General features: G+C 44.6%; 1 protein-coding gene across 1 annotated transcript; it reads left to right on the forward strand.

Annotated features, from left to right (window-relative positions):
- The first annotated feature begins 1,623 nt into the window (after nt 1-1,623).
- On the forward strand, nt 1,624-21,391 carry LOC106584737 (DNA-binding protein RFX7). The gene is made up of 11 exons (XM_014170274.2): nt 1,624-2,110; nt 4,700-4,733; nt 6,818-6,903; nt 8,886-8,921; nt 9,088-9,210; nt 11,072-11,273; nt 11,845-12,055; nt 12,695-13,008; nt 15,057-15,238; nt 15,490-17,200; nt 18,883-21,391. The coding sequence occupies exons 1-11, from the start codon at nt 1,977-1,979 to the stop codon at nt 21,217-21,219; spliced, it is 5,370 nt and encodes a 1,789-aa protein (XP_014025749.1). The 5' UTR covers nt 1,624-1,976; the 3' UTR covers nt 21,220-21,391.
- Nucleotides 21,392-22,544: the final 1,153 nt, after the last annotated feature.

A 22,544-nucleotide genomic window follows, 5' to 3' on the forward strand; every position in this document is an offset into this window, starting at 1 on the left:
CTCTTTCCACATTTTGTTATGTTACAGCCTTATTCTAAAATGGATTGAATTGTTTATTTCCCTCATCAATATACACACAATAACCCATAACGACTAAGCAAAAACAGGTTTTTAGATATTATATATATTTTTTTTATACTTTACATAAGTAATCAGACCCTTTACTCAGTACTTTGTTGAAGCACCTTTGGCAGCGATTACAGACTCTAGTCTTCTTGGGTATGACGCTACAAGCTTGGCACAAACCCGTTCATCTTTCCCTCGATCCTGACTAGTATACCTAGTTCCTGCCTTGAAAAACATCCCGACAGCACGATGCTATCACCACCATGCTTCACCGTAGGGATGGTGCCAGGTTTCCTCCAGACGTGACGCTTGGCATTCAGGCCAAAGAATTCACTCTTGGTTTCATCAGACCAGAGAATCTTGTTTCTCATGGTCTGAGAGTCTTTAGGTGCCTTTTGGCAAACACCAAGCGGGTTGTCATGTGCCTTTTACTGAGGAGTGGCTTCCGTCTGGCCACTCTACCATAAAGGACTGATTGGTGGAGTGCTGCAGAGATGGTTGTCCTTCTGGAAGGTTCCTCCATCTCCACAGAAGAACTCTGGAGCTCTGTCAGAGTGACCGTCGGGTTCTTGGTGGCCCTTCTCTCAGTTTGGCCGGGTGGCCAGCTCTAGGAAGAGTCTTGGTGGTTCCAAAGTTCTTCCATTTAAGAATGACGGAGGCCACGGTGTTCTTGGGGACCTTCAATGCTACAGAAATGTTTCGGTATCCTTCCCCAGATCTGTACCTCGACACTATCCTGTCTCGGTGTTCTACGGACAATTCCTTCGTCCTCAGGGCTTGATTTTTGTTCAGACATGCACTGTCAACTGTGGGACCTTAAATAGACAGGTGTGTGCCTTTCCAAATCATGTCCAATCAATTGAATTTACCACAGGTGGACTTCAATCAAGTTGTAGAAACATCTCAAGGATGATCAATGGAAACAGGAAGCACCTGAGCTCAATTTCGAGTCTCATAGCAAAGGGTCTTAATACTTATGTAAATAAGGTTTTTCAGTTTTTTATTTTTAATACATTTGCAAAAATGTCTAAAAACCTGTTTTTGCTTTGTCATTATGGAGCATTGTGGGTAGATTGATGAGGAACACATTTAATTTAATCAATTTTAGAATAAGGCTGTAACGTAACAACATTTTGGAAAAAGTCAAGGGGTCTGAATACTTTTCCCGAATGTTCTGTATGTACTGACTATCTAGTCACAGTGTGATACATTATGAATTACAGTGAACATGTATTATATATTTTTGCGAGAATAACATACATTGTTTTTACGTTCAATAAATGATATCATTATATTATGAAACCATATCGGAAACTGCTTGAGCAGTTGATTTTTCGTAAGTTATCGGTCTCAACTGGAGCTGACTGTTCAAATACTGTAAATAGCTTTATTATGTTAGTTACTAATATACTGATATTACACTGTTGCTACACTCTTATTACACTGTTGTTATTATTATTATCATCAATTTGATATGGAAACATTAATACCGTATCTAAACTGATATTGCAGCTTCATTTACATTCCGTCAATGTGATTGCGCGTGCGCATCTACAGCCTGCAAGCAGCATTGCCTTCCGTAGCCTGCAGCAGGCGTGCTCGCTGTTTGCAGCAGTGCCCAGCCTCTCTCTGCGAAATAATGCTTTTTGTATTCCCGCATGCAGTTTGTTTTCTTTTATAAAATGTCAAGTGCAGGCAAATCATAGTCTTAACCGTCATGGTCTATCGTCGATACAGTAGGTTGACCTAGCTAATACGATCCTCATCATCAAACGGTGGGTACTCCGCTCTGGCGTCATGCATGCACTGCCACAGCCGGGGAACCAACGCTATATCAAGGTATAAACAGGATGAGGCCTATTTGTTAGACCCCGACCAACCCATCTCCGCTCAACGAGAATATCATCGTGATGGCCGATGATGAACAACAACAACCTGGTCAGCTGAAGCCCAGCTCGGGATTGGGCTCTCTTCCAACGTTAGTACCAGGACTACAGGGCCCCGAGGCCAATGCGTTGCAGTACAAAATAAAGAATTCAATTTGGTAAGATAGATATATATTAATGCGTTCAATGGTCAATGCACACACCACACACTCCACTTGGCTAGTTTATAAATTAGCTACGGTGCTGCACAGCTACAAAATGATGACAGCTCGGGGTCTCGCCTGTCTTCTACCTTATAACTCACGCTTTCTCGTTTAGGTCTTCGATTCGTTAGCTAATCAATATGTAGCTAGCTAATAGCTACTTAAATACACACCAATGTAGTTAGCTAACGTTAGCTAGTCGTAGAATATGAATTGAGTTTAGGTTAGCTAGCTAGCTAATATTGGTTTTCTGTCCTTGTTGCTGGGGCTGGCTGTGAAATAATTGTTGCTAGCTAGTTAGCCAAGCTTGCTAGACAATTTACCAGACATATTGAAAAAGCTATTGCTCTTAACTGTCTCTACACAAGCTCTGTAGCCTGCTAGCTACATCATGACAGCTAGCTACATAGTTATAATTATGTATGCATAGCCAAAGGAGGCCCAATGACACCCGAGTCCTATGCACTGACACTCGTCTATTATCAATAATAGTCATACATCTGCAAGTATGATTAGTCAGCTATAGGTAGGTCCCTGACACAAATGATCCATAATGTCATTGAATACAGTATTTGTGTATACCATGTACTGTTCCATATTCTTGGTGATGAGACCTGTCAAAAAACAACATTCCTAGACCCATTGTGGAGATCTGAAAGGATTTGATATGATCTACCATGACAAGGTGGAATATTCACCACATTGCACCTGTTAGGGCTGAGCGATATGCCCAAAATATCATAGCAAGTTATGTTTAACATTTTTGACAGTATGATGGTATTTTATGTTTTTCTTTGAATAATAAAAAGTTCTAAATATGCTTTATGAGTAGTGAGTGATCCTAGTGTGACGTCACATACATTCTAACGGGTCTTTCTCCATTCTGATTGGTTTATACTGTTCAATTCAACTTCAATCTAAAATAATTTCCTGTATTTCCATCAATTTCTGCAATTCCTGCACTCATTTTGGGATCATTTCCACACTGCCACGTAGGGCTGCACGATATGGGCCAAAAAAAAATCAAGGCCTTATTTTTAACAAAATGTTGCAATTGCGATATGGATCAAAACATTTGGGTGAACAGTTGGAAATATAATGTTTATTCTAATTTTATAGTTAGAATATAAATAATAAGGGTCTCCCGAGTGGCGCAGCGGTCTAAGGCACTGCATCGCAGTGCTTGAGGCGTCACTACAGACCCGGGTTCGATCCCAGGCTGTGACGCTACCGGGAGACCCATGAGGCGGGGCACAACTGGCCCAACGTCGTCCGGGTTAGGGGATGGTTTGGCCAACCGGGATGTCCTTGTCCCATCGTGCTCTAGTGACTCCTTGTGGCGGGCCGGGCACCTGCAAGCTGACATCAGTCACCAGCTGTACGGTGTTTACTCTGACACATTGGTGCGGCTGGCTTCCGGGTTAAGGGGGCAGTGTGTCTTGGCAGGGTCGCGTTTCGGACGACGCATGGCTCTCGACCTTTGACTCTCCCAAGTCCGAATGGGAGTTCCATCAATGGGATAAGACTGTAACTACCAATTAAATATCATGAAATTGCAGAGAAAAAGGGGGTAAAATATAGATATAAATTATAGTGGGCACTTTGAATACAGTATTTGACATGACAACGAATGAAAATGCCAGGGAGGAGTTATTGTTACAGGGCAGGAATCAAAGTGTTGGTCAGTGTTTCCTAGGGGACCCTATAATCTTTGGCTACATTAAATGTTTCATCATGTAGCCAACATATTCATGCTTTGCCTATTCCTCTTTGATTTAGAAGATACTGTTGCACAAACAACGTTCTGATTTAGGCCTACAACATCACTGGTTTCAGGCTGTATTAGCTAGCTACGTTTGCTCTGACTCAGTATATTTTATTAGCTAGCTAGCCAGCTAACTAACGATTAGCTGCCAACACGATTTAGCTAAAACTTGCTAAGAAAAGACAAGCTAGCTGTTTTCAGATGTAAGAAACACAAACTAATAGTGTAATTATAGAACGCTTGTGGATTTATATTAAGAAGTAAAGTGGAAGCAGCATCGTAGCCATCAACATTGTTGCATGTGCTGCATTGACCATGCAGACTGAACGCAAGTGTTTCGTGGTCAAGCAACAACAAATGTGCTGCTTGAGTGGCGGGGGGCGGGGCTATGTCTGTGTGGAAAGTGGCATGGATAGAGAGAGAGAACGGAGAGGGATGACTCAAGTAACGGTGTAAACCAAAAAAATGATGTTACACATGGCATATGACATTTAACAAACCAAAACATTCAAATACAGTTATAGAAGGTAAAGTAAAAACCCAAACCGGTCCGTGCATCAATACCGGTATATTGTAAAATATGGTATACTGCCCAGCCCTAGCACCTATCAGTTCAACACAGGTGCATAGGTTGTAGGTAGGCCATGGGGGAAAGAGGTCAATTTGAGATGCATACAAAAAAAAATTCTGTGAGATTGAGGGCTTTTGAGAACATGTTATGCTGCTGTCTTGTTCCCCTGTCAATATCTCCCTTTCTTTCTTTCTCTCTCTCATTGTAGCAAATCTGTACAATCAAAAGTGGACAACATATTGGTGAGTAGAGTTGTTATTAATAAATGGGCTTTGATGCAGCGCGAAAAACAACAGTTTAGCTTTTAGTTAAAAGTGCTCATGTACCGGTGTGCACCAATTTAGCAATCGCTTTGACTTCCTCGTGGGTTTGTGAAGAATATGGCTCAGATATTACTAGGGCAACGACTGTCTTTCAGTAACACTTTATTTAAAAGCTGCAGGTATAATACTTTATAACTGGGTATAAGCATGTATGAACCTTCATAGTGTCATAAGGCTTCATAAGCCTTATAAACTATCCAGGGTTGGGGTCAATTCCATTTAAATTCCAATTCAGAAAGTACACTGAAATTCCAATTCTCTTCAATGCTTTTCAATAAGGACAATTTGGAATTGGAATTTTGTTTACTTTCTGAATTGGAATTTAAATGGAATTGACCCCAACCCTGAAGGGATCACTGGCTTTATTACGATGTAGCTACCTTGTCTGTGTCAACATTGAGAGCATGGCAGAGTGTCTGTCTGTCTGTTCTAGCGCTGGACTGATGTCGTCATGCAGTCTAAACCTGGGTTGTGTTCATTATGGCACACTGTAGCGTAAAAAAAACGGAATTTAAAAACAATCTGTTCTTATTGGACCTTATAGAGCCCCACAGTGGAAGTGTGTCATAATACCCGTAATACCTAGCAGTCAAACATGGAAATGGTTCCAATCGTTTTCCCACCATTCATTTTTCCAATAGCAGATTTTAGAAACACTTAAAATAAGGTCCGTGTTCGTGTAGGCTTACCCTGGCATGACATTTTGATAAACATCTAAATCTATCTAGGACAAGGTAACTTTTATCAATGTATTCGGCTCTATTTACTCTCAGATTCGAAAATGCAAATTAGAGTCAAAGTAGACATCATCCAAAACTACAAATCCCTGCAAGCTCCTGCAAGTCATCTCTAGCTGACATCTTTGCTAACAGGTGTTGTGTCAATTTAAAACTTGCACAAGACAGTTCACAGAATTGTCAATGTAAAGGAGTTTAGCCAATTTATTAATTACTAAATTTAGCTAACATAGTTCATCCAGAGATTCTTACCTTTGCCTCGATTCAGCTGTCTCGTCCAGATCATCATGGCATTTGTAGTGCTTTATCATAGCCACATTATCAGCTAATTAGCATTTTGGGGGGGTAAATAAAGGAAAATATATTGATAAAAGTCACCTTTTCCTAGAGAAATGTACACGGTTATCAAAACATCACGCAAGAGTAAGCCTACATGAAACATAGCCCTTATTTTAAATGTTTCTAAAATCCTCAATGGGAAAAATTAAGGGTGGGGAAAAACTATTGGAACCATTTCTTTGTTTGACCGCTGGGTTTAATGGGTAATTTGACTCTATCATGTCCAGTTCCTCCCTGTTTCAGTCCGTTTTCTTCCTTTTTGTGCCTTATATAACGAACACGACCCTGGTAATAAACCTAACCTCATATAAGGAGGACCCAATTAATATGTAAGCTTAGACCTACTTGTGTCAATCATAACAGAATGAAAGCAGACTATAGCTAGCCTATATTGTTAGAAAAGACAGTGGCAGGCGGTAGCTAACAAGCACACGGCATGCTGGTAGTGGTGGAATCCAGTGAAATGTGTTTTTTATTCTCCGTTGATTGGCTGACAACTCTCACCACGTTCATAAGTATGGGTTTCCCTAGCAACAAAGAGGCGAATAGAAAAGAAAGAGGTGAGATGAATTCCATTCTTAGAAGCCAATTGAAAAGGAGCTGGGGTGGAGTCTGTTGTGATGTGGAAATCAAAGACATGCTGTCATTGTGCCCGCTGACAGCACCTCTGTATACAACATGCATAGCGTATTTTTTTGATTATCATAATATCTAGGCTACATTTACAATACACTTGAGTCATTAGGAAGCACTCTTATCCAGAGCGACTTGGCTACAATCAGGTACATTCAACTAAGGTAGGTAACTAACTGGCAGTGACAGAGAAGCAGATTCCATGGTTCCCATGGTCACAGAGAAATACTATGTCTGTCCATCAAAACATGTTTTGTTTCCCCTCTGTCTTATACCTCTCTGTACATTTTACAGCAAGATGTTGAGAAGTTTACAGACATCGAGAAACTCTACCTCTACCTTAAGTTGCCTTCTGGTCCCAACAATGGCATTGATAAAAGGTAAAGTCTTCCCTTTTTCTCTCATTTAGTTGTATTTGATTTGACAATTCAAAATACATCAAATATTACACCAAGCGACAGATACAGTGGCCTTCAGAAAGTATTCATAACCACTTTACTTATTCCACATTTTGTTGTGTTACAGCTTGAATTCAAAATGGATTAAACCATTTTTTTATCTCTCTCTCTCACCCACCTATAACACAATACCTCATAATGACAGGGAAAACACATTTATTGAAAATGAAATACAGAAATATCTAAATTCACACCCCTGAGTGAATTCTTTGTAGAAGCACCTTAGGCAGCAATTACAGCTGTGAATTTTTCTGGGTAAGTCTATATAGCTTTGCACACCGGGATTGTACAATATTTGGACATTATTCTTAAAAAAGCTCTGTCAAGTTGGTTGTTGATCATTGCTAGTCAGCCATTTTCAAGTCTTGACATAGAATTTCAAGCCAATTTTAGTCATAACTGTAACTCGGCTACTCAGGAACATTCAATGTCGTCTTGGTAACCAACTCCAGTATATATTTGGCCTTGTGTTTTAGGTTATTGTCCTGCTGAAAGGTGAATTTGTCTCCCAGACTGAACCAGGTTTTCCTCTAGGATTTTGCCTGTGCCTGTCTATTCCATGTATTGTTATCCTAAAAACCTCCCTAGTCCTTGCCGATGAAAAGCATACCCATAACATGATGCAGCCACCACCATGCTTGAAAATATGAAGAGTGGTACTCAGTGATGTGTTGTGTTGGATTTGCCTCAAACATAACGCTTTGTATTCAGGACATAACGTTAATTTCTTTGCAACATTTTTTGCAGTTTTACTTTACTGCCTTATTGCAAACAGGATGCATGTTTTGGAATAATTTTATTCTGTACAGACTTCATTATTTTCACTCTGTCATTTAGGTTAGTATTGTGGAGTAACTACAATGTTGTTGATCCATCCTCAGTTTTCTCCTATCACAGCCATTAAACTCTAACTGTTTTAAAATCACCATTGGCCTCATGGTGAAATCCCTGAGCGCTTTCCTTCCTCTCCAGCAACTGAGTTAGGAAGGACGCCTGTATCTTTGTAGTGACTGGGTGTATTGATACACCATCCAAAGTGTAATTAATAACTTCACCATCCTCAAAGGGATATTCAGTGTCTGCTTTTTGCATTTTTACCCATCTACCAATAGATGCCCTTCTTTGCGAGGTATTGGATAACCTCCATAGTCTTTGTGGTTGAATCTGTGTTTTCACTGTTCAACTGAAGGACCTTTCAGACAATTGTATGTGTGGGGTACAAAGATGATGTAGTCATTCAAAACTCATGAGTCCATGCAACTTTTGTGACTTGTTAAGCAAATTTTTACTCCTGAACTTATTTAGGATTGACATAATAAAGGGATTGAATACTTGTTGACTCAAGACATTTCAGCTTTTCATTTTTAATTAATCTGTAAAAATGTCCAAAAAAAATAATTCCACTTTCACATTATGGGGTATTGTGTGTAGGTCAATGACACAAAATCTAAATGTAATCAATTTTAAATTCAGGCTGTAACACAACAAAATGTGGAAAAAGTCAAGGGGTGTGAATACTTTCTAAGTATTCTGTATCTCATTGTCGTTTGTAACCTATATTATTATTATTGCTGTGCTGATTGTGGTGCTCGCGACGGCGTGGCCTGATAATATAATTTTACCTCAGCTGTTTTTTGATCACAAGCTGTATTCATATTTCGGTGCATTTGAAAAGAAAGTGTCTCCAATTCCTTTTGCATCAAAATTCACCACTTCGGCGTCGGTCTTGTGATCTTATGCTAATGTCCGTTAATATAATTGTTTATTTGTATCATTAATGAAGCAATACTAGTATAATGATTGATTTGCTATTATACCCAGTTTTCTGTGTCCTTAATTATTTTTGTATTTTTTTTAAATCTCTTGTCTATCTACCCGTCACCTCAACCCTCCAACATCACTAGGACTGAGAATCAGAGAGCCTCCACTCCTGGACTATGGTACTTACTACATTACACACACACACACACACACTATTTATTGCAAGAAATAAAAAAAAATTGCACACTGCCTTGTCTGGTCAAACACATCACAAGAAAAAGTATCAGTTTGAATATTGTTTTGCCACTAACCTGTTTGTTGTTGTTGTAACTTTAACCGTTTCAGTGACCAGAGTGGCATGTCGTCCAGCCGAACACAGCAGATGTACGCTTTCAACTGGATCCGGAATCACCTAGAGGAGCATCCTGAGACATCACTGCCAAAGCAAGAGGTGTACGACGAATACAAGTGAGTATGACCTGTACATAGGGTTGAAAAGATTCCTGGAGTCAAAAGACAATAAGCAGGTCATCCTGAATCCTCCAAGTAGGATTTCTGGAAAACCTGGGAATTTGGGGAAATGTACGGGAATTTTGCAACCTTACTTGTGTTCTCAGTACAGAATTTCCATTAAAAGTGCTTTCTAGACTAGGTTTAAACTGTGTCTGGGAAAGCAGCCATTGAGTGGAGTATTAGTAGTGGTAGCGGTAGTAGTAGTAGCAGCGGTAGTAGTACTAGTATTGGTAGTAGTAGCAGTAGCAGCAGCATTAGTAGTACTAGTATTAGTAGTTGTAGTAGTTATAGTAGCAGCAGCATTAGTAGCAGTAGTAGCAGTAGTAGTACTTGCAGTAGTAGTGGTTGTGTTAGTAGCAGTGGTTGTAGTAGCAGCAGCAGCAGTAGTAGTTTATTATTAGTAGCAGTAGTAGCAGCAGTAGCATTGGTAGTAGTATTAGTAGCAGTAGTAGTAGTAGTAGCAGTAGCATTAGCAGTAGTAACCGTAGTAGTAGTAGTAGCATTAGAAGCATTAATAGCGGTAGCATTAGTAGCAGTAGTATTAGTAGCATTAGTAGCAGTAGCGTTAGTAGAATTAGCAGCAGTAGTAGTATTAGTAGTAGCAGCAGTAGTAACAGCAGGGGTAGTAGCGAGTGGCAGCAGCAGTAGTGTATTAGTAGTAGCAGTAGTAGTAGTAGCGGTAGCAGCAGTAGTTGTAGTATTATTAGTAGTAGCAGCAGTGGTAGTAGCAGTAGCATTAGCAGCAGTAGTAGTAGTAGCAGTAGCATTAGAAGCAGTAGTAGTAGCATTAGTAGTAGTAGCAGTAGCATTAGTAGCAGTAGCATTAGTAGCAGTAGTAGTAGCATTAGCAGTAGTAGTAGCAGCAGCAGTAGTAGTAGCAGTAGTAGTAGTAGTAGCAGTATTAGTAGCAGCAGTTGTAGTAGCTGTAGCAGCAGTGGTAGTATTAGTAGTAGTAGCAGCAGTAGTAGTAGTGGTAGCAGCAGTAGTAGTAGTGGTAGTGGTAGCAGCAGTAGTAGTAGTAGTAGCGGTAGTAGTAGTATTAGTAGCAGCAGTATTAGTAGCGGTATTAGCAGTTGTAGCAGCAGTAGTAGTTAGTAGTAGGTAATGTTAGTAGTAGTAGTAGTAGCAGTATTAGTAGCAGCAGTAGTAGTAGCGGTAGTAGTAGTATTAGTAGCAGCAGTATTAGTAGCGAGATTAGCAGTTGTAGCAGCAGTAGTAGTTAGTAGTAAGTAATGTTAGTAGTAGTAGTAGTAGCAGTATTAGTAGCAGCAGTAGTAGTAGCGGTAGCAGCAGTTGTGGCAGCAGTAGTAGTTAGTAGTAGGTCATGTTTATAGTAGTAGCAGTAGTAGGTAGTAGTAGCAGTAGTAGTAGTAGTTAGAGGTAGCAGCTGTAGTTAGTAATAGTTGTTCATAGTAGCAGTTAGTAGTTAAGGGAAAGGGCGATTTGTTTACATATTATTCACTTTAGTGTGTTTCTTTCTGTTAACTGTTCAGATCAATCAAATGTATTTTATAAAGCCCTTTTCACATCAGCAGTGCAGGGGCAGAAATACAGTGGCTAGGAATGACATGTACAGTATTGTGATAATACATGTACCTATTAGGTGAGGACGGCTCATAATAATGTCTGGAACGGAGCCAACGGAACGGCATCAAACACCTGGAAACCATGTATTTGATGTATTTGATTCCATTCCACTGATTCCACTCCAGCCATTACCACGAGCCCGTCCTCCCTAATTAAGGTGCCATCAGCCTCCTGTACTACAGATTGTATTGTCATAATGCATGTTTATCATGTTGTGAATGTGTTTCAGGAGCTACTGTGACAGTCTTGCCTACCACCCACTGAGTGCTGCAGACTTTGGAAAGATCATGAAGAATGTCTTTCCCAACATGAAGGCTCGCCGCCTGGGCATGAGAGGCAAATCTAAATACTGTTATAGTGGACTGAGGAAGAAAGCTTTTGTTCACATGCCTTCTCTGCCCAACCTAGACTTACAAAAATCAGACGACGGGGTAAGTTTACATGATGGCTTTTTTTGCCAGGAATCGGCCATAATCATTTCAGAACAAGTACATGTAGATTTCAGGGTTGGGGTCAGTTCCATTTCATCAGGGTTGGGGTCAGTTCCATTTCATCAGGGTTGGGGTCAGTTCCATTTCATCGATGGTTGGGGTCAGTTCCATTTCATCAGGGTTGGGGTCAGTTCCATTTCATCGATGGTTGGGGTCAGTTCCATTTCATCGATGGTTGGGGTCAGTTCCATTTCATCGATGGTTGGGGTCAGTTCCATTTCATCGATGGTTGGGGTCAGTTCCATTTCATCAGGGTTGGGGTCAGTTCCATTTCAATTCAGTCAATTCAGGAAGCAAACTGATATTCCAATTCCAAATCTCATTGAAAAGCAAGTTTAGGAAAATTGGAATTTCAGTTTAGATCTGAATTTAAATGGAATTGACCCAAGTAGATCCACCCTAACTCCAGACAGGATATCAGATCTGAAAGACCTCTTCCCCTAACTCCAGACAGGATATCAGATCTGAAAGACCTCTTCCCTACTAACCCTCTTCCCTCATCTACCCCCAGTGTGAGTTAATGGAGCCGTCGTCGGGCCAGTCTCCCAGTGCAGAGGATGAGATGCGCTCAGCGGCCTGTGGCTTGGTGTGTGAGTGGGCTCAGAAGGTCCTCAGCAGACAGTTTGATGCTGTGGAGGACTTGGCTCGCTTCCTGCTCAACAGTCACTACATAGGAACCAAGTCCATGGCTGCTCTCACCGTCATGACTGGGGCTCCCACAGGTAGGCATGGCTAATGGGGATGGTGGTAAGGATGACCGCAGTCAATGGGGCTCAACTGTCAACAGGGGGCTCAGCTGTCAACAGGGGGCTCAGCTGTCAACAGAGGGGGCTCAGCTGTCAACAGAGGGGGCTCAGCTGTCAACAGAGGGGGCTCAGCTGTCAACAGAGGGGGCTCAGCTGTCAACAGAGGGGGCTCAGCTGTCAACAGAGGGGGCTCAGCTGTCAACAGAGGGGCTCAACTGTCAACAGAGAGGGCTCAACTGTCAACAGAGAGGGCTCAACTGTCAACAGAGGGGGCTCAACTGTCAACAGAGGGGGCTCAACTGTCAACAGAGAGGGCTCAACTGTCAACAGAGAGGGCTCAACTGTCAACAGAGAGGGCTCAACTGTCAACAGAGAGGGCTCAACTGTCAACAGAGGGGGTTCAGCTGTCAACAGAGAGGGCTCAGCTGTCAACAGGGGGCTCAGCTGTCAACAGGGGGCTCAGCTGTCTTGCTCATGTATCAAGCTCTAGCTAAAGATGTAATGTTTTGGGTGACGGAGTCTAACGCTAGTTCTGAACATTCAAAAACGTTTCAAACTCTCAGGTGTGTTGACTCTAAAAAGTATTGGTTACTTCTCATCTGTATGTCTCGCCAGGTCTGAAGACGCCCACGCCAACCTCTGCGTTCGTGCCCACATCCGAGGCCTCGTCCTTCCAGCCGCAGGTGAAGACGCTGGCCTCTCCCTCAGTGGACGCCAAGCAACAGCTCCAGAGGAAGATCCAGAAGAAACAGCAGGAGCAGAAGCTCCAGTCCCCCTTGCCTGGAGAGGCCCAGGGACAGGGACAGAACCAGGCCAGGAGGACCGAGGCCAGCACCCCAGGGCCAGCTATCCCCTGTGGAAGTCCTGCAATGCTCTCACCACAACCTACCATTGGTATAGTGGTGGCAGCTGTCTCCAGCCCCATCACGGTAGGAAGGGGTTATTAAAACACACACACACACACACACACACACACACACACACACACACACACACACACACACAAACACACACACACGAGGCTTACTGAAGTGAAACATTAAGACATTTGAGTTGTTTGATGATAACACAGTTTAAACACACACACACAGTTGAAGTCAGAAGTTTACATACACCTTAGCCAAATACATTTAAACTCTGTTTTTCACAATTCCTGACATTTAATCCTAGTAAAAATTCCCTGTCTTAGGTCAGTTAGCATCACCACTTTATTTAAAAAAATGTGAAATGTCAGAATAATAGTAGAGAGAATGATTTATTTCAGCGTTAATTTCTTTCATCACATTCCCAGTGGGTCAGAAGTTTACAAACACTCAATTAGTATTTGGTAGCATTGCCTTTAAATTGTTTAATTTGGGTCAAACGTTTCCGGTAGCCTTCCACAAGCTTCCCACATAAGTTGGGTGAATTTTGGCCCATTCCTCCTGACAGAGCTGGTGTAACTGAGTCAGGTTTGTAGGCATCCTTGCTCGCACAAGCTTTTTCAGTTCTGCCCACAAATTTTCTATAGGATTGAGGTCAGGGCTTTGTGATGGCCACTCCAATACCTTGACTTTGTTGTCCTTAAGCCATTTTGCCACAACTTTGGAAGTATGCTTGGGGTCATTGTCCATTTGGAAGACCCATTTGTGACCAAGCTTTAACTTCCTGACTGATGTCTTGAGATGTTGCTTCAATATATCCACATAATTTTCCTTCCTCACAATGCCATGTATTTTGTGAAGTGCACCAGTCCCTCCTGCAGCAAAGCACCTCCACAACATGATGCTGCCACCGCCATGCTTCACAGTTGGGATGGTGTTCTTTGCCTTGCAAGCGTCCCCCTTTCTCCTCCAAACATAACGATGGTAATTATGGCCAAACAGTTCAATTTTTATTTCATCAGACCAGAGGACATTTCTCCAAAAAGTACGATCTTTGTCCCCATGTGCAGTTGCAAAACGTAGTCTGGCTTTTTTATGGCGGTTTTGGAGCACTGGCTTCTTCCTTGCTGAGCGGCCTTTCAGGTTATGTCGATATAGGACTCGTTTTACTGTGGATATAGATACTTTTGTACCTGTTTACTCCAGCATCTTCACAAGGTCCTTTGCTGTTGTTCTGGGATTGATTTGCACTTTTTGCACCAAAGTACATTCAACTCTACGAGACAGACCGCGTCTCCTTCCTGAGCGGTATGACTGCTGCGTCGTCCCATGGTGTTTATACTTGCGTACTATTGTTTGTACAGATGAACGTGGTACCTTCGGGAGTTTGGAAATTGCTCCCAAGGATGAACCAGACTTGTGGAGGTCTACACTTTTTTTTATGAGGTCTTGGCTGATTTCTTTAGATTTTCCCATGATGTCAAGCAAAGAAGCACTGAGTTTGAAGATAGGCCTTGAAATACATCCACAGGTACACCTCCAATTGACTAAAATGATGTCAATTAGCCTATCAGAAGCTTCTAAAGCCATGACGTCATTTTCTGGAATTTTCCAAGCTGTTTAAAGGCACAGTCAACTTAATGTATGTAAACTTCTGACCCACTGGAATTGTGATACAGTGAATTATAAGTGAAATAATCTGTCTGTAAACAATTGTTGGTAAAATGACTTGTGTCATGCACAAAGTAGATGTCCTAACCGACTTGCGAAAACTACAGTTTGTTAACAAGAAATTTGTGGAGTGGTTGAAAAACGAGTTTTAATGACTCCAACCTAAGTGTATGTAAACTTCCGACTTCAACTGTACGCACACAGATCAGACAAGATTGATAATGGGTGTCCAGGTTTGGCCAGTGTAGGCCGTCATTGTAAATAAGAATGTGTTCTTAACTGACTTGCCTCGTTAAATAAAGGTTAAATACACTATATAGTCAAAAAATTACACAGAAATAAACCAGATAAGTGTTTTTCCTAGAAGTGTTTTTCGCGTTTAATGCTAATAGTCATAATTCCTAAATCGGACATGTTCCACCTTGTCCGTTGTCCCCCGGCAGGTCCAGAGGAGCAGGCAGCTGATGACTTCCCCTAGCCCAGTGGGATCCGCCGAGGGGAAGGTCCTGCCAACGGTCAATTTCCAGGTGGTCACCCACACCCAGTCTCTGACCCACAGGCAGTCCCCGAAGACGCCCCAAAACATCTCAGCCAGCCCCGTGGGCGACCGCCTGGCCAGGCACAGGTAACAACCATAATAAGGAAGTATAAACTACACCGTCAGAACCAAAACCTAAGGTTAGGCATAGAGGTCAAATTAAGTAAGGTTAAGGTTTAGGAACACGGGTTAAGTTGGGTATAGTTTCAGCGAGGTTAAGGTAAGGGTTAGGGTAATGCGTTATTGTTCTGCTGGTTAAATTGACTCTGTCTAATAGACATTAATAAACACTAAATCTGGAGTTTGTGTTAATCTATTTCCATCTCCTGGAACCACAGGTACCCCCAGATCCTCCCCAAGCCCTCAGCCACAGGGGCCATCACCCTGCGTTCGCCCCCCACCCTGCTCATCACCAACAGCCCCATCAAGACCCACCATGTTGTCAAGATGACCGCCATCTCCCTGGCCCCTAGCAACACTCTCAGTACCAGCAGTAACAGTATGGTCCTCAGGCCAGCTTCAGCCTCGGCCGGGGTGGGAACCACCACCACCACCACCACCTTTACCACCATCGCTGCCCTAGAGGAGGTCCAGCAAAAGGGACAGAGCCAGGGAGGCCCCCCAGCCCCAGCCACCCCCCAGTCCCCTGCAGCATGGCCTGGTGCCCCACCCTCCACCCCTATTCCCACAGTGGCCCCTGAGGCCATCATCACTGATAATAACCCGGGCTGTAACTCTGATAAACGGAGCACCATAAAGCAGTCCCCCTGTGGGGCCAAGGGTCCAGAGAGAGCCACCAAGTACCGGGCGGCCAGCGAACCCTCGCTTATGGTCAAATGCTCACCAGGACCTGACAGAGTGACCGCCAGGACCAAAAGCGTCTCATTCTCCTCCACCTCTCCTCCAGCTGCTGCCACCAATGCAGCGATCAAGTGGGCGGGGCCTCAGCAGGACTGCAATAAGAGCATCATCGCCACCACCTGTCACCAAGAAAGTCCTTTGTATCTGACCGTTGCTCCCTCGGCCAATCAAAATGCTCCTAGCGTCAGCGGAATGTCCTCTTCGTCCAATGGCTCGTCGGCTGTTACCTTATTGTCCCCTAAAGACTCCTCGTCCGGGGTCAAGAGCCCCAGGAAGCGGGCCGGCCCCGGGCTGGATTCCTCCCACGTCATCCCTGTGAAGCGCGTCTTCATCTCCCAGCAGCCTTTGAGTGTGACCTTTGACCCCAAACCATGGGTCCCAGCTAGACCTGGCACTCCTGCCAGACCTGAGAGCGCCCCCTGTCGAGTGACGGTGAAACAACACCTAGTGCCCACGAAGATCCTTGCGCTGTCCGACTCGCCTGTCACGAACGCAGAGATCTCCTCCCTCTCCTTCTCTTCTTCTCAGGCTGTTGTCAGTGTGAAGCCCCAGGTCTCCTCGTTGCTGGTAGTGAAACGCGAAGACCCGTCCTCTCAAGGACTAACACTAAGCACTGTCAGCAGTCACACCAGCAGCACTGATAGCACCACCACCACAGTGTCTGAGCAGCAGCAACCCTCTGAGGCCTCTGTCTCTGTGATGGCGGTAGGAGCACAGCAACACTCTGAGGCCTCTGTCTCTGCGATGGCAGTAGGAGCACAGCAGCAATCTGAGGCCTCTGTCTCTGTGATGGCGGTAGGAGCACAGCAGCAATCTGAGGCCTCTGTCTCTGCGATGGCAGTAGGAGCACAGCATCAATCTGAGGCCTCTGTCTCTGCGATGGCAGTAGGAGCACAGCAGCAATCTGAGGCCTCTGTCTCTGCAATGGCGGCAGGAGCACAGCATCAATCTGAGGCCTCTGTCTCTGTGATGGCAGTAGGAGCACAGCATCAATCTGAGGCCTCTGTCTCTGCGATGGCAGTAGGAGCACAGCATCAATCTGAGGCCTCTGTCTCTGCGATGGCAGTAGGAGCACAGCAGCAATCTGAGGCCTCTGTCTCTGCGATGGGGGACATAAAGAGCACAATGTGGGAGGAGTCAGCTGCGGGGCATCCGGAAGAGCTGCAGAAACAGACCTTCAGTCAGAATGTGAGTCTAAAGTTGTGTTCGAATACCCATACTGTGTATATACTATATACTATTAGTATACTGTAAACGAACGGTATCCTTTCAGTTGAGCGTACTAACTAGGGCTTCGCCTGTCTACCGGAAGTTAATGCTGTTGCTATGCAACTTCTTGCTAGCTTGTTAGCATAACAAATTACTAGCTAGACATTTTACGACTTCATTAAAGATGTCCAACACAACAACGCACAATGACTATACCACTAAGCTACCGCTAAGCTAAGAATGACTTGAACAATCAAGTCAATAGGTTGCGTTTGTAAATTAACTCTGGCTATCTACTCCAATTTCAGAGCACTCTCGTCTGAATGTGCCAAAGTGCAGAATAACTGACAAATTTACAAACACTCAACCCTCTTTGAATATGGCTGGTGTCAGTAAACGTTTGCAAAAAAGCGTCATTAAATTGTTTCCAGCAGCACAGTTACAGTCACCAACGCTCTGGATAACATAAAAACAGCATAACCAGCTCTGATGGGTGAGTTAAATGGTCAGAGAGAAGTGTTCTCTCATTTGTGTCTGGAAGAAGCTAGCATGCTAGCAAACGTTATACATTTAGCGTTATACAGTTAGCCTTGACTGCCGTTGTGAGGTCAGAACACTCGGTTCAACCCTACTCCTCGGCCAGAGCGTCCAGCGTGCGCTCTGAACGCTCCGTGAGCGAAACGCTTTGAATTTACGAACGGACAATCTGACGACGCTTTGATTTTACTAACGCACCCTGAATTTACGAACACACCCTTAGTAGCCAACTAACGTTAGGTACCTAGCTAACATACCGGTACATACTACTGTAATGATATGCTATGCGATTCGTAAGGCTAGCATAGCTAACAAATTGTCAGCCAACATAACGTGTAAGGTAACTTATTTGAAAATTCGTTACTTTATTACATTGCTCAACATTTTCTTAACATTTGTCATAAATATTTAAAGCAATGAATTTGTATCCGTTCTCGTCAGTCTGCATATTTTCCGCCATTGTCTTCAAATCTGAAAACATTGTGAAGCCACGCCCATTTTATGAAGAATTGCATTATGGGCCCTAAAAGCACAGAAAGAGTGTCCACTGCTTGTATACTTCGTATTTTGGTGAATGTAGTAAGACATCCGGGAACTTTTGGCATACTAACTATATCCATACTTTGACCAATAAGCATATACTACATATACTATGTCACAAATAGTGCGGTTAGTATGAGTATTCCAACACAGTTTATATGTGTGTCCCTCTATGTCTATGTGTAGTGCTAACTATTTTAAATCGATAAGAGTTTAGAAAAGTTGTAATGTCATTCCACAATATTTTAACACTGGACACCTTACTGATTAAAATATAATGTACCATTTTTAATCATCCTCTTGCCTACCTCATTTGAACACACACACTGTATATATACTTTTTTTCTATTGTGTTATTGACTGTATGTTTGTTTATTCCATGTGTAACTCTGTGTTGTCGTTTGTGATCGCACTGCTTTGCTTTATCTTGGCCAGGTCGCAGTTCTAAATGAGAACTTGTTCTCAGCTAGCTTACCTGGTTAAATAAAGGTGAAATAAAAAAAATCCATGTAGGATAATGTCAATGAAACATTGTCCCTCCTCTGATGGTCAATAAAGTTATATTCTGCTATTTTCAATTCTAGATACCAGCAGACCACACGAAGCAGCAGGCCCTGGGCTCCACCATGAACCAACACCAACTCCCAAACATCATGTCCCAGACTTCAGACTCCTCTGACCAGTTATCTGGCCTTCACCAGGAGATGGTGGACTTCGCCTCCTCAGCCTCCCAGCACGGCTCCACCATGGACTACTTCTCATTTAACGATGATGATATGACCCAGGACAGCATAGTAGAGGAATTGGTTCAGATGGAAGAACAGATGAAGCTGAAGGGCCTGCAGCCGCTGTTCAGTAGCTGTGTGGATAATATCTCTCTCCAGGGCCAGCCTGGGGGCCCCCAGGGGTCCATCCTCAACACCCACCACCAGGGGGGTAGCTCCTCTTTCTACCAGTCTGCCCATAGCAGCACAACCCCCATCCAGACTCCCACCCCGACTCCCACTCCGACTCCAACCCCGACCCCCACCGAGATGACTCTCGGTGGGCACGGGCTGACCAGAGAGAGCCCCTGCTGCCATCACAGCATGGCCCCTATCACGCCCGTGGAGGTCCCTCTAGGAGGCCGACACACCCCTATAAGCGCTCTGTCTAACTGTTCTAGCGGCATCCCGCCCAGCCCGGTGGAGTGCAGGAACCCGTTTGCCTTCACACCTATCAACTCCAGCATGGCAGGGGGTTACCATGATGCCTCCGTGGTGTCTGTCTCCTCCAGTCCCATCAAGCCCATGCAGAGACCCATGGCCACTCACCCAGATAAGGCTAAACTGGAGTGGATCAACAACCGTTACAACAGTAGTGGTACTGAAGCTATTGGAGGAGTCGGAGCAGGGCCAGGGTCTGGGTTATCCATCTCTAACCACAGCCTTGGTGGACTCCTGCCTAGTTACCAGGATCTAGTGGATGACCATTTCCGTAAGCCGCATGCCTTCGCTGTTCCGGGCCACAGTGGCCAGTCTTTCCAGTCTCAGTCCAGACTGCAGGATGGCGAACACTTCTCTCCCATCTCCCCGGTGCAACAGCAGATGACCAGCGTGTCGACCACGCCCACCAACACTCCAACCAAACAGGATGAGAGCTTTGCTGTGCCCGCCCCTTTAGACAACAAGGGCGGAGCCTTGTCGTCAGGGGGCGGGACGTTCCGTTGCCGTAGCGTCAGCCCCGCCGTGCGCCAGAGGACCTTCAGCGGTACCGGCATAACCCCCGGCACTGGCTCAACCACTCAATTGGTAGTCTCCCCTTTCAGCTCCCCCATGACCTCCTCCGAGATTCTCAGCTTCCTGTCCAACAGCCAATCGGTGGGCAGTAACCTCCACAGCATGGCCCAGCGCAGCCAATCGGTGCCCTTAAACATCATGATGCAGAGCGTTGTGGAGATGGAGCTGCTTCCTGTAGAGATGCAGGCCATCCAGGGACAGAACCAGAGTAATGCCACTAAGATCACCAACGTCCTGTTGAGTAAGATGGACTCTGGCGTGGACGACACAGTCAGGGGCCTGGGCATCAACAACTTCCCCTCCAACTACACTGCCCGCATGAACCTCACCCAGATGCTGGAGACCCAGTCTCAGAGCCAGGCCACCAATGGGAGCTTCACAACCGGAAGGGGAGGAGGTAACACCCACCAATCCCACCTTCAGCTGCAGACCGTCAGCTCCAGCCCTGCCTCCTTCGACCTCCAGCAGCATGGGGGCTACCTCACCAGCGCTGGAGGAGGCGGGGGGGGGATGAGCTTCTCCTCTGGAGACAACCAAGCACAATCAGGTCCTGGTGAGAACGTGGACCTGGAGCTACAGCAGATCCAGGGCCTCCAAGAGCTTCAGGGAGACTCTGGACAACTCCAGACCCAGCTCCAATCCCAGGCTAGACTGCTCCAGAGTCCCCATCCCCAGCTCCAGGGCGGGCTCCAGCTTCTCCAGCCCCAGTCCCAGGTACTCCTCCAGCCCACCCCCACCCAGCAGCAGCAGGAGGATGACGCCCAGCAACAGCTAGACTTCAACAACACTGTTAAAGACCTGTTAGGTGATGACGGCCTCAACGTTGACGCTGAAGGCCTCAACCCCAGCTCTCAACTGGTCGGTCAGGTGGCGTCAGAGCTTAACGCCGCCGTGGTGTCCGACTTCACCAATGACATCAGGTTGACCTCCGACCTCTCCAACAGCATCACTGACCTGAACACACTGGACGCCAACCTCCTGTTCAATCCGTCCAATCAGCAGCAAGAACAGTACGAAGACGCCACACTGGAAGAGCTGAAGAACGATCCTCTGTTTCAGCAGATATGTAGTGATACTGTGAACTCCTCGTTCGACTGGCTAGAGAGCAAAGACCAGCCTACTACCGTAGAGATGTTGGGCTAATGTTGTTATTGAATGCATCCCGAATGGATGCTTATTCCCTACATACTGCACTACTTTTCATCAGGGTCCATAGGGTCGAACCCATAGGGCCTGGTCAAACGAAGTGCACTATATAGGGAATAGGATGCCAATTCAAATGCAAACCGGTATTTTTAAATAAGTATTTATGGTTTCTGTTTTTGTTTTGTTGTCTTTTGTTTTGAACTGTGAGTAATTTGTATACAGTGCATTTGGGAAAATATTCAGACCCCTTCACTTTTTCCACATTTTGTTACGTTACATTCTTATTCTAAAATGGATTAAATAGTTTTTTTCCCTCATCAATTTACACACAATACCCCATAATGACAAAGAAAAAAATGGTTTTTAGAAATGTTTGCGAAAAAAATGTTTTTTTTTAAATACCGAAATATTACATTTACATAAGTATTCAGACCCTTTATTAAGTACTTTGTTGAAGCACCTTTGGCAGAGATTACAGCCTCGGGTCATCTTGGTTATGACACTACAAGTTTGGCACACCTGTATTTGGGGAGTTTCTCCCATTCTTCTCAGCAGTACCTCTCAAGCTCTGTCTGGTCAGATGGGGAGCGTCGCTGCAGAGCTATTTTCAGGTTTCTCCAGAGATGTTCTCTCGGGTTTAAGTCCAACCTCTGGCTGGGCCACTCAAGGACATTCACAGACTTGTCCCGAAGCCACTCCTGCGTTGTCTTGGCTGTGTGCTTAATGTAGTTGTCCTGTTGGAAGGTGGACCTTCACCCCAGTCTGAGGTCCTGATCGCTCTGGAACAGGTTTTCATCAAGGATCTCTCTGTACTTTGCTCTGTTCGTCTTTCCCTCGATCCTGACTAGTCTCCCTGTCCCTGAAAAACATCCCCACAGCATGATGCTGCCACCACCATGCTTCACCGTAGAGATGGTGCCAGGTTTCCTCCAGACGTGAGGCTTGGCATTCAGGCCAAAGAGTTCAATCTTGGTTTCATCAGACCATAGAATCTTATTTTTCATGGTCTGCGTCCTTTAGGTGCCTTTTGGCAAATTCCAAGCAGGCTGTTATGTGCCTTTTACTGAGGAGTGGCTTCCGTCTGGCCACTCTACAGTACCATAAAGGCCTGATTGGTGCAGTGCTGCAGAGAAGGTTGTCCTTCTGGAAGGTTCTCCCATCTCGACAGAGAAACTCTGGAGCTCTGTCGGAGTGACCATCGGGTTCTTGGTCACCTCCCTGACCAAGGCCCTTCTCCCCCAATTTCTCAGTTTGGCCGGGTGGCCAGCTCTAGGAAGAGTCTTGGTGATTCCAAACTTCTTCCATTTAAGAATGATGGGAGG

The sequence above is a fragment of the Salmo salar genome, chromosome ssa23, assembly GCF_905237065.1.
Source record: "Salmo salar chromosome ssa23, Ssal_v3.1, whole genome shotgun sequence".
NCBI classification, from domain to species: domain Eukaryota; kingdom Metazoa; phylum Chordata; class Actinopteri; order Salmoniformes; family Salmonidae; genus Salmo; species Salmo salar.